This window comes from Mastigoproctus giganteus, chromosome 11, assembly GCF_048544385.1.
Source record: "Mastigoproctus giganteus isolate SK-2022 chromosome 11, ASM4854438v1, whole genome shotgun sequence".
In the NCBI taxonomy this organism is placed as follows: Eukaryota; Metazoa; Arthropoda; class Arachnida; order Uropygi; family Thelyphonidae; genus Mastigoproctus; species Mastigoproctus giganteus.
The window spans coordinates 133,914,959-133,927,844 of record NC_143585.1 but is presented as its reverse complement, the minus strand read 5'-3'; the positions used below and the strand labels follow the sequence as shown (position 1 = coordinate 133,927,844).

At 39.7% G+C, this 12,886-nt stretch overlaps 1 protein-coding gene across 2 annotated transcripts in view; it reads right to left on the bottom strand.

Moving 5' to 3' along the window:
• LOC150078443 (uncharacterized) overlaps window positions 1-12,886 on the bottom strand; it is a 225,817-nt gene that overhangs the window by 57,156 nt on the left and 155,775 nt on the right. For both annotated transcript variants that reach the window (XM_090385017.1, XM_090385015.1), the window contains exon 3: window positions 10,374-10,500. In XM_090385017.1, coding sequence (XP_090241143.1) covers window positions 10,374-10,500 — 127 coding nt within the window. The remainder of the gene's footprint in view (window positions 1-10,373; window positions 10,501-12,886) is intronic.

Sequence of the window (12,886 nt, the reverse complement as noted above, 5' to 3'; positions counted from 1 at the left end):
ATTTATGCGCCCTTATAATATAAGTAATAATAAGCAAATCTTATTATACGCCTAAAAATTAAAATAACGCGCTGCATTTGGGATCAAATAATGCTTACAAAATTGACAGCTAACTCAGTAAGTGACATTTTTAAATTAGATTTAAGAAAATGTCCAATGGTTTACATTTTAATTTTTTTAATGCTTTTTAATGTTGACATGATAATTTCATAATTCACAGACTTTTTTAGCATTTATAAGTTAGCTGTATTTTTTACTGTACTAAACAGATAACTTTCGGTTGATTTTTTTAATGAAAATAATTTTATCTCATATAATACATGTAAATTTTCCATGCAAATTTCCTTTAATCTTATGTTAATTATTAAAAAATCTATTAGTTTTAATTTATCTCCATAAGATCAGCCAGAGTGGAAACAGCGGAAACACTGCTCTTCTTCCCCTCGAAAGAAAGCAAAGTTGATCCTTTCTGCTGCCAAGGTGATGCCATCGGGTTTTGGGATGTTGATGGAGCTCTGACAGTGGATTATCTTGAGGGAGGGCAGACGGTCACAGGGGCATATTACGCAGACCTTGTAAGAAGTTTGAGTGAAAATCTCAGACAAACGCTAAGGAAAACTCAACAGAGGAGTCTTGTTCCACCAGGATACCGCTACTGCTCAGAAGTCTGTCATTGCCATTGCTATACTGCATGAGAGCAGCTTTAAAATCTTGGACCATCTCCATCTTCACCAGATCTAGCATCTATTTCTTAATTTGAAATAAAATCCATTTTTCCGCTGACAGTGATGTCACTGCTGCAGTGGATGCATTCCTCGAGGCCCAAAACTGTATTGACTCCAAAAGGGACTGACTATGTTGAAAAAGTAACATGTTACCAGACTTTTTAAATGAACACTTCATACTCATATGAACTTTTCAAACGCCTGTCGTAAGTTAATGACATTTCTGTTACATACAACCTTGATAATTTCAGTTGTTATTAGTATTAGTAATAATAGTGGTAAATGACGCAAGAAAGCAATCTTATACGGCATCAGCCAAAAAAAAAAAAAAAAACATACAATATCACCTGTCCATTCCCTTCAATAGTTTGTCTAGTTCGTCCTTGAATTTATTCAAACTATCCACTTCCACAACAATCGGTGGAAGGTTGTTCTAACAATCTACCCTTTGGCTGAAAGCAAACTTTCCGCACATCTCTTCTGCGACCATCCTTCAATTTGAATTTATGCTCCTTCATGTACACAGTCTGAGCAAGAGGAAGAATTCCATCAACATTGCGTTTGATCATGTAATTCAAAGACTTGAACACCTCAATCAGATCACCTCGAAGGTGCCTAGTTTCCAGATGCTGCAATTTGCAGAACTGAAGCCTTTATTCGTACAAGCGCCCCTTTGTTCCGCTCACCAATCTCCCGATCCAGCAGCTCTACATCCTTCCTTAAACGAGGCCTGCAGTATTCAAGATGTGGTCTGATCATTTCCAAACTACTGTACAAAGGAACACTCCCTTATCCCTGCCAGCAAAATTCCTGTTTATCATCGACAAAATCTCATGAGCTGTCCTGGGAGCCTGTCTGACTGCTCAGAGAACTTCATACCAGAGTGCACAATTACTCTCAGGTCCTTTTCATTTTCCACTACCCTGAGTGTTGTACCTCACAGTTGGTACATTTCTCTGTAGTTATTGCTACCCATATGCAGTATCTTGCATTTTTATGTTAAAACTTCAGTTGCTATTTCTCAGCCCATCTGCCTAATTTTGCTAGATCTTGTTGCAGCAGCATACCTCCATTACTGTCGCTAATTACTCTGCCAACCTTTGTATCATCTACATGTAAAGTTGTTGTTGGGTTTTAGGAGCATTAACGACTAAGGCCATATTTCTCCGTGTATATTTTCTGTAAATTTATTGTGTTCCGAGGTTGATTTTCTGTTTTCTGGACGAAAAACCCGAATTTTTTGGGAAAAAAAACCATGCTCCCCTCGCCTGAGACCGACTAACTCAGGCACGTTGTGAAAAAGCACATAAAAATTCCTCCCCTCATCGACGAGACTCGTACTCAGGTCTTTTCCACCCGGTGTAGGTAATACGGCGATTCTACCAACTGTGCGACCCACGAGGGCAGCATGTCAAGTATATCAGTCATAAAACTAATTCTTTTGATGCTGCAAAATTCATCTCTTCCAACGTGAACAGAACATAGATGATAACTTAATGATAACTCTGGAACATCAAGGTACTACTATAGAAGTCTCATCCCTGTACCTTCCTCCAACGCCAAAATGATGACTATCGACGAAGCCACTAACTGGCTAATACATAATCTGCACCGAGCGGCCACTCATATCGTTTGTGGAGACTTCAATCTTCCGCCATCTACCCAACACCTCAAAAGTCGGCTCACAAAATCTCTCCAATCAATCCAAATCTTCCAATCTAACTACTTTCCAACGAGAGACCAAAACCTGCTGGACATAATCTATTCTTTGGCGATCTGTCAACTCGAAGAAACCAGAGGCGACATGTTTCAACTAGACCGCCAACCAATTATATTTACAGCTCTTCTACCCAAAAAATACTTCAATATCCCCAAAACCAAATCTGTGCGAAAGGTCACCGCCCAAATATTTCTGAATCCAATGTGCTGCATTGAAGCTGCATCCACAGTCCCGTGGAACATCTTAGATGGATGTGAACTGAAACTCGCAATCGATCTAATGACCAAATGGATCAATACCTTCGCCCTTCACACTGCTACCAAGGCAGTCATCATCACTCCGTGCTCTAGAGCAGGGCGAACTTCCCAACTCAACTAAAGTTTCCACTACAAACAATCACTACACGTCAAATGGAAAGCTTCTGGCAATATCCAAGACCGCATTGCATTCTACAATGTCAGGGCCGAATTCAACAGAAACAAATCAGCTGCAATTAAGAGGCACCTCGAAAGAACCCTAAAAAGGGTGAACCATTCTACAGAACAAAGGCTAGTTCTTCCAGCAACATCGACCCGGTTGACTGGCTCGACTACGTTTCCAGATATTCTAAGCATCCTCCAGCTCTACCCAACCTGCCACTCTCATCCCACTGAGTCTCGCTACGATTCGAATTTCCAAGCAACAACTGATGCAGGCCATTAACACTCTTCCTCTCACAGCAAACACCGGTGACGATGGCATCCCCCAGTTCATCATCAAATGCTTAAGCGTCTTCATCATCGATCCACTCCTCAATCTATATAACAGATGCCTCGAAGTTCATTACTTTCCACCACTGGGCTTCCCTGCACCTTCCTGGGCCACTCCATTGACCCTTCAGGAAACCTGAAAAGAAAGAAAACAAAACTCGCCACCCACCTGCTGCAGGTCTGGCAGGATAGGTGGTCAGAATCCACAAAAGGGGAAATAACGAGGAAATTTCTGCCTGATGTCGGAAGATTATACCCAAAAGCACCATCATGGTTTCACCCTGGACTGTAAACAACGTATCTTTTAACAGGTCATGGGGCCCTGAACGCCAAACTAAACAGTTTTAAATTAGTAAACGATCCCCGCTGTGTCTGTGGGGAAGTGGAAACATGGTCTCACATAATGTACAACTGTGAAAACTATGAAGATCTCCGCTGCCTCCTGATGACAAAGCTGACTTACTTCCCTCGCGGCAGGGAATCAAACCTGTTGGACTCGCAAGAGGAGTATAAGGAGCTGACAAAATTCGCCCAGGGACTGTTCATCCGAAGAAGGACACTTATTGCTGTCTACAGGGATCAAGAACAGGCACCACGACTAAACTAACCATCCTTGGACTCAACGAAACTGGCTCTCACCCAGATACCAGACCTTCCTTTGGGACTCAATAGAATTATTATTTTTTTTTAAGCCACGCTCCCTTGCGTGGCCCTTTGCCTCCACTCCCTGGGCGGGAGGGGGAGGTGACTTCTGGGCTCCTCCTCCCCTCGCCGCCCCTCTCTTCCCTCTGGTGGGGCATGGGCCTGCTCCACTGATTTGGGGGTCATCTTCTCTATGGACCCCTTATTTCTGTCTTTCCCCCCAGCCTTCAGTCTTCCCACCCCTCTCTCTCTCTCTCTTTTAATTATAGTTACTAGTGTCTGAACCATTATTAAATTGCTTGAGCCCTACACCCAAAAACTTAACAACATTGATTTGCATAAATAGTACTTCTTTTTGGCTGACCCATAACTATAACGGTTTTTTTTTTTTACTATTATTTAAAAAATAAAAAAAATTTTTTTATTATTATTTTATTTTTTATTATTTTATTTATTTATTTATTATTATTTTATTTATTTATTATTTTATTATTTTTTTAAGGTCCTAGCCACTGAAATCTCAGGAAATTAGGTGGCAGGACCTGCCAGTTTTTTTTTTTTTTTTTTTGGTAGTTGTTAGTGCATAGGCTTCTGTGGCCATAATGCACCTCCCAAGGTTTTTGCAGTACTTTGATCCAAGCCCGAGGCGGAAATCGAACCCGCGACCTTTGGGTTGCCACGCAGGCACTTTACCCACCCGGCTAGCCCGGTCGGCGACCTGCCAGAGTAAATAACTATAATAGTGGTGTACCTGGTCTGCCTCCACGAGGCAGAGTGTGGACAACGTTGGGTCCCATTAGGGGCCCAGCGGCTAAATGACCAGAGGAACAACGGTACACGACACTACACATGTACAAAATCCATACACTTTTAAACCTCTGGCATTGACAGTGTTCTGTTTCACACCCACAATGTATAGCCCGCGGAGATGGGGGAAACCCCTGGTGCCGTTTGACACTAAACACACTCTACACCACACTCTACTTTCCACCACAGTGGAACAGGTACTCTATCTGGCCCCTTCCTAAGAACCAACAATCAACTCTCCCAAGCCAACATAGGCCCATTGCTCGCGCCCCTGTATTGCTAAAAATTCTGGAAAAAGCACTACTACCATCCATCGCCCATCAAATTCTCTGTGACAGTCCTCAGCAAATACACTATGGGATATCAGGAAGGTCAAGTATAACTAACCTTGCAACAACCACACTGCACATCTTAGAAGCATTTCAACAAAGACAGGAGTTGTCAGTTATATATTTTGACATTCATTCTGCATTTGATGCCATCTATATACCCAATATCCTACATCTCTTAGAAAACTACTTCAATTTTCGCGGCGATTTTCTCTGGTTCCTAGAATCTCTCCTATTCGAGAGGATCCTTGTGCTAAAGATTGGAACAAAGACCTGCCAGCATCACATAACTTCTGGTGTGCCTCAAGAAGGGTCCTGTCTGGCGTTCTCTTCACGGCAATGATGGTGCCGTTTGTGGCCAACAAATGCAATTGGATCATATATGCTGACGATGTCACGCTTCTTACTAGGATATCGCCATCCGACTCGGCAGCCGAAACCACTCAGCAAATCAGTAGCAAACTACAGGACAAATAATTTTTTCACTAAAGGGTAGCCCAAAAACATTGGAGCCTGTGCTCAATGGCTCCTCAGTTCCAAGTGTTCAAATGCACAAAGATCTGGGGGTCGTTTTCGACTCCAAGTTATCCTTCAACAATCACGTAAACTTCATACAGTGGAAGTTGACTTCACAACGCCGGTCGCCAAACAACATCTGCTCCACACCTGGTAAAAAGATACATCGTATCAAACCTATATCCGACAATACTGTATGCTCTGCTTCAGAGATATGGGCCACGGTTGCCGAATCCAACATTAAAAGAATATTTTTTGCCGAATTCTGGCTTCTAAAATGGGCCAACACCAAACTCCACCTTCCCCCAGCTCTCAAATCAACGCAGTTAGCAGATGCCCTTCAACTGCGCAGGCTCCGATCCTACATCGAAGAAAGAAGGCTGCTGTTTACCATCAAGATGGCCACCGGTAAAATTACAGAGACGAACTTCTGGGATCACTGCTCTTGGAGCATTCTTCCCCCTTATCTCCGGTCATCAGCACTGCTGCTAGCAAACCATAACCGGCAGATTCGTGCCAAAGTAAATGCTGCCCTCACTGCAAGCGATCGACGAGGACCTCCAAGAAGTGGTCAACATTAAAAAATACAGGAAGGAATCCTCGTCGAACTGAAAATGTAAAACTGTGCTTTGTTGGCTTCCAATAATCTGTATTTAGGTATCATATATGTTTTTCTCATGTGTATCTCTTTTGTAAAAATGTATTGTAAACCCATGGCCCGTGACGGGACTAGTTGTTTGTATATCATGCTGCAATTAAAGATTCTATTCCATTCTGTAAATCATCGTATCCTGCAGATAACGAAAAATTCGTCGCAGTTTATGGTACGTTTTTCTATTTCTCCATTACAGTTAATTTTAGGCAATTCTTTAGACCCATACCTTCATAAATAAGCTTAAAAGAAGAGGGTCATGCAGACCTAAGTATCTTATGCTCAGACGCTCCAGAACGTCAGTTTTATATGAAAAATAAATAAAACGAGTTTTGGAATAGACCACTTGATTCGTAATCTTCTTAAGCCTCACGTACTTGAATGTGAAAAGTTGTATAAATCGCAGGTGCTCTAGAAGTCGCATTAAGAATAAGTAACTTCACATTCTTCATTTCAAAAATATTGCGCAAATTTTATCGATTTTTTTGGATTACCCCTCTCCTATCACACGTTTTCCACATTTATCTCCTTCCCCACGAAGAAGACGCTATGTGTAAGGAATTATCAATGTTTCGTAATCTTTATTTTTTGAACCCCAGTTCATATTTCTCAAGCCCCTTTCTTACAACTGCCTTTATGAACGGTGCTTACACTCCTGTCCATCCTTCCGCATTCTGGCAATTCCACGCATCCTAAATAAGTAGTAGCAGCAATGTAAATCATTGCTATATATATCTCTAGCGTCATCGGCACTCTAGGTCAGTTGCGTGTCACACGAACGATGGGCTGTTACACAATAGAAATGGTGGCCATTGTGCTAACAGGAAAAACAGGCCTCTCTTTTTTATCCCAATATGGTAAAATATCTGAATTAATAAGCAAAAATGAAACAAACACACACGCGTTTAATTTGGATTTGTTTAGCCAAACTGGACAGCTCAGCTGAAAAAAAAAGTATTGAAATACCATATACAGTATTTCTTGTATGATATCAGTGACCAGATGGCCTTAATAATTCAATATTTCATGCATAAAAATTGGAAAACCTTAGTCTTTGCTTTACGATAATAACGTGCATCGAAAGAAATATTTTTAGTAGTATTGGCAACACGATGAAAGGATGCAAAGCTTATAACAGCACTGGCCAGAAGAAAAAAAAATCCACTTGATTCGTCCATTCCTGCCAATAAAGCGACTCTAACTGCACCATCTGGAACCTCGCTCATCACATTTCTCCATGAAGAGCGGTGACCATTTATAACCACTCTATCTCCTACCACTTAACCATCCCTTTATCCACGGCAACAAACTTACCTCTAATGCCATATTGCTCCAAATTTTCAGAAATCATACATGTGACACAGTATCGAAGCTTAACTGAAACCTAAGTATATGATTACAAATTTATTCTTTACGGCCAGTTCATTTGTGACCACCACACGGTAATTCATCAGATTGGTCAGGCATGATCTACCTGTAACCAATCCATACTGTGATTGCCATACGGCTCCACTGCTACCAAGATTGCATTACTTCTTTAATTATTGACACCACTATTTTGCTGGCACAGAGGTAAAACTGACAGGTGTGTGTAGTTATCTTCATCCTTTGAACCACCCTTGTGAATAGGAAATATATTTGCACAATCTGGACTTATTTATTCGATTTGAACTTCACCACGGTGTGGCGGTGTACGCTAACGGAGTGGCTAAAACGAGAGATAATATGAAAACGAAATGTAAATGCAAGAGTGGGATATACACAATATAAACAGTATAAAATGCCATTTACAGGGGCATCAGCACCAGAGATGTCATTAAATTCTCCAGGGCAATATGCTGGAACTCATCAGCTGGTAAGTTTGCCAAAAAATGGCAGTTCTACAGGTCCTAGTGGCATGTACCAATATTTCCTGTATATTCTTATGATAATGTTGACAAATACGGTACATGGCGAGTACGAACTGAAAAGTCTTAATGGCACGCAGTTGCTCGATCTATGCCGACCCGGTTCACAAAACATATCGAGAACAGGAAAATCGGACGAGATATCCCTTGTAGGCATCTGAACTGGTCATCGCAGTTGGAGCGTCTCGGAGTCGCCTGGGTTCAACGCGCTGTCCTTTGGCTGGGAGAAAGAGAAATAGTTTTGGAAAGGTTTCTTGAGAGTATGCGAATAGTTTTGCCAGGATGATGATATCAGTCCTGACACTTTCTGACTTTATCTTATAGATTATGAATACTCATCGTGACTTCTAAAAATACCGGCATCAGAACTGAACCCTTTAGTATTGAACTTTCAGGCTAAGTTGTGAATTAAGTGGATTTAACGGACGTTTTTGAATAACCGCACATAAAGCACGCAAACCCTCATTTGTTGGTTTCTACACCTGGAAACCAACAAAACATCTCCTTTGTTGTTTCCCTAATCCCTCTATCTTTTCTTCTTTTTTTTTGCTGGTGTTAGTGGATTGGGTTACCACTGACAAGGGATTTGCTGACACCTACTAGTATACCTCTCCTTCTAGTGGGTGCTGGATAATTGATGTATTCTTGTATGGCAATACGCGCATAGCTGTGGTCCGCTTCCCAGTACCGGTAGACGAGTACTAGGAAGCAACCTTCCTGAGAGAAAAGTGGTCAGAAATAACTAAGGGTCCTCGTGGGTAGCGTAGTTGGTAGAATCGCTATCCTCCCCACACCAGGTGGAAATGAGTTGAGTTCGAGTCAGGTCAATGGCGTGAGGTAGTATGGGCCTTTTTCACAACGTAGCTGAGTTCACAAGCGAGGGTACATGGTTTTTCTCCACGAAAAATCAGGTTTTTCATCCAGCAAATAGAAACCGACCACAAAACACACCAAATTTATAGACAATACACAGAAAAATATGGCCTTGGTCACTGATGCTTCTAAAACCCTATGAAAACAAAAAAAAAAAGAAAGCTAAACAGTACAAGACACAGTACTCATTTTCTGGCCATTTTACAGAATTATGCATCATCATCGGAAACCATGGCATGGTGGAGTTATTTAGCAGCTGCCCTACATAAGACATAACACAACACATGTCCACATCCAAGCAGAAAACTACAGTAAACATACAATACATATTGTACACTGCAATAAAGATAATATTTCCCCTTCCAAAATTGTTGTACTGAATACGGTATATTTCGGAAGGGCAAAATTGAAAATTTTCACATAATCCATCGCTTTACTGAGGTCTCGATTTCGAGCACTTTTGATAACACAACCCTTTTCTACAAGAACCTGTATATGCAATCTGAAACGACAATCCTCCTGACTACTTAATTTTCTCTTAAGATTTTAGCACTGTAATAAACAAGACACCAGTGAAAGTTTCAGAAGGAATATCTCGGCTTGCTTCTATTTTTATTTTCAAACGCAAGTGTCTACGTTCATAAGTAATGATGGACATAAAGAAAAGTTCATTTATCTCCAATTATTTTGGAGAAAATACGAGTAAAGTAATTACAAAACTTTATAAATTTAAGACAAAAACACTGAAAAATGCCTAGTAATGTGTACGTTATTATTATATGTTTATTGCACCACGACAAAGGCAACTGGTATGATTCTAAGCAAGTGGTATCTAAACATTTACAGCAATTTTCTTTGGGGAAATAGGACACGGAAAACAGTACCAGTGCAATCTTCATACACTCGAAAGCGCTGAGCGGTTAGTACAGCCTAGTGAGAGGCATTGATTTATGCTGTATATTACTGTTAAATTGCATAATGGTGCTATTCTTCAGGAAACTTGTCATTTTACCTGCAGAGTTGAACTCGTAACAGTAAGGGAAGTGTCAAGTAATCGGTAAAACTAGTTTTGGAAGAAGTTGCTCTGTCAGTCCATCAACCGACTTCAGTCTTCTACGACCGTTTAACGTTTATAACAGCTCTCCTGATAAATAAAGAGCCATCTCTGGACAAAATTAATTCAACATAATCTTCACAAATAAATAAATAAAATACTTATTTTACACATTAACTGTACTACCTTCTGTTCTTATAAGATAAGGGCAATGGACATTTTGAGAATAATGTAAACAAATGAAAATTTCAATTCTTTAGGGATTAATTAAGTCAATATCAAGAGAATAGAATGCTTATTCTGAATCTCATATAATTATGAACATTCATATCAATCCAGTTAAATTCATAATTTTTTTATAGTTGAATAACTTAGCTACTGAAAAATGTTACAACTTACGTTTGAGCAATTTGTTTGGTGGCCTCTTCTGCTATTAAAGCAACCCTGGAATAATTTTTAGCTGCAACTTTTGTCTTCGCGGAAGCTGCAGCAAACCATTCTGGAGTCCCCGGCCTCTGGATTGCACCTGAATTAAAGATGTAATTATTAATTTACGCCTATATGTAAATTAGATACATGCAGAAAATATACACCACTTGTAGGTGCTCAAAAAATTAACTTAAACTATTAAAAAACAGTTTATATACTCAACACATAAGTGATCATTATGAAGTTGTCTTCCCAATCGTGTCTTTGCTATTTGTTGTTTTGTTTTGCAGGTGTTTTTGTTGTTCGTTCAGCAATGTATTCTAAATGTTGTTTCGTTCTTTCTTTGAAAAATGCCCTCGCATTTAGGCACACTTGGTGGAAAGGCCTAAATTCGACTCGAAACCGACTAAGTCGGTTTCGAGTCGAATTTAGGATTTTCAAGATTTGAAAATCCTAATGAATCAAGATTTTCATTAGGAATAACATAAACTTTCACTCCGTGGGAATCACATGACTTGATATATATTCTGCACTGCTTAAGAAACAGCTTTATCCACCAGTATAACTACTGTTTGACAAAGATGGAATCTAATCATCAAACTGCCACTATCATGCCTTCTTATATCGCAACATTTCGTCAACTAATTTAATGAATAACCATATCTCAAGAGAGGTTGATCTTCTATTTTCCAAAGTAAACGCCACCTTCCAATTACAAAAAGCATTTGCTAAATATTGCGTGGAGTTCATCAATTAATTTCTTAAGACCTTTAACTAATAAATTTATGTTAGAAGCAAATATATTAAATTCTTCTATTTGTGGTATGTGACATCATAATATATTAATTTAAATAAATGATTTTGGAAATGCCTAATTCTTTTTCATGTGCATGAGCTTCAATAGAACTCATCACTGCGGTATATGGGAAAAATGTATTGGCCCATGCGTAGGTACCAGAGGAATAATGTGTCCCCATTAGTCGTTTGAAGTTTTATAAGTCTGCTCTGTAAGAATTCTGCTCTATAACATCACTTATTGCCACACAAGGCAATGGATGAATTGACCATTACACGTTGCACCATCAAATAACAAATTCTGCTATTTAATATGACTGTTACAAAAGAAGAAGCATTAACTTCCTCTTGCAAAACACTCGAACTGAAGTCAATGTCGTTGAAGATACATGGACTTGTTGCTACTAAGTTTTACGCAGCTCCTCAATTTTTAAATCATCCATCTCGCTCACAACTTGTTTTGGAATAATAACCAGCCCCCTCCCGCGACAAACAAACTTAATTTGTTTTAAAATTTTAGGTACTTTGATGGTGTATTAAGATAGTTATTATCTCTGGCTTAGATATTCTCATCGATACGCACCCCACCATTAGAATATCGACGGCAATAAATATTATTTATGTTCAGTGGTCCGTGACAGTATAGTAACTTCGAGCGTCATTTGTCACTCGTTTGGGTAGGTCTGGGTTAGAGTTCTTTCGATGACTCAAAAAATTTCTAAAGGCCTCTGCAATCGGTAGTTAGCCAATCTCAGGCGAGAGAGAGAGAGAGTGCGGTTCCTCTAAGACTTATTCCTGTGGTATTTCATCCCGCAAAATATATAAATCAGTTCTTAAAGGCACATTAATATACACAACGGCGGCAAAATATGGTCTAAGCTGCTGATGCGCCTGATGAAAATATTTCAAGGCAAGCGTGTCTCTATTACGACTTCCCATCCAGGATATATGCTTCCAGAATGAATAAAGTGGGTTTATTATATAAGAGAAACAAGAGAATACCATCACTTTGGACAGCAGAGGCCATCATTGTCTAAAGCACAGGTTAATGCTGTTCGGTAAATCGGTTGTCATTTTTCAAGTCAAACCGGTGTGTCTCAAACATCTGCTCACCACACTCACGCACACTATAACGACTTAACCTGTTCTCCTATAAGCTTCAAACCGTGCATTGCCTTAAAATATGAAGATAAGGTCGGAATTCTGTAATAAATCCCTTACTCTTCGTACAAAGATCCGGTTTGCATTGACAATCTACTGATGACAGATGACGCACTTTCATTTAAATTGATTTATCAATAAACAAAACTACTGACATTGGCATATCTACAGCAACCTTTAAAGAATCTTTTCATTCTCAGCATGTAACTAGGTGGTGCGTAATGTCATCTCACTGTGGTGTTGATTCCCACTTTTAAGAGCATTCCTGTGATGGAAGATCACCATTTGCATACGCTTAAAAATCCACGTTTGCAATCTGCATTCTTGATCTTTTCAGGTCAGGAATGCAGATTGCAAATGTGGACCTTCAAAAATAAAATAAATGTTATTCGTTATGTTCTTGAGATTTGGGCAGACACCACGTTTCCATTAATATACGAGTATTTCTTGAATGCCGAGTATATGCATGGAAGAAAAAGAAACGGTTTCCACTTGCTTGCTTACTTGTGAATATTTGCCCTTCTTTT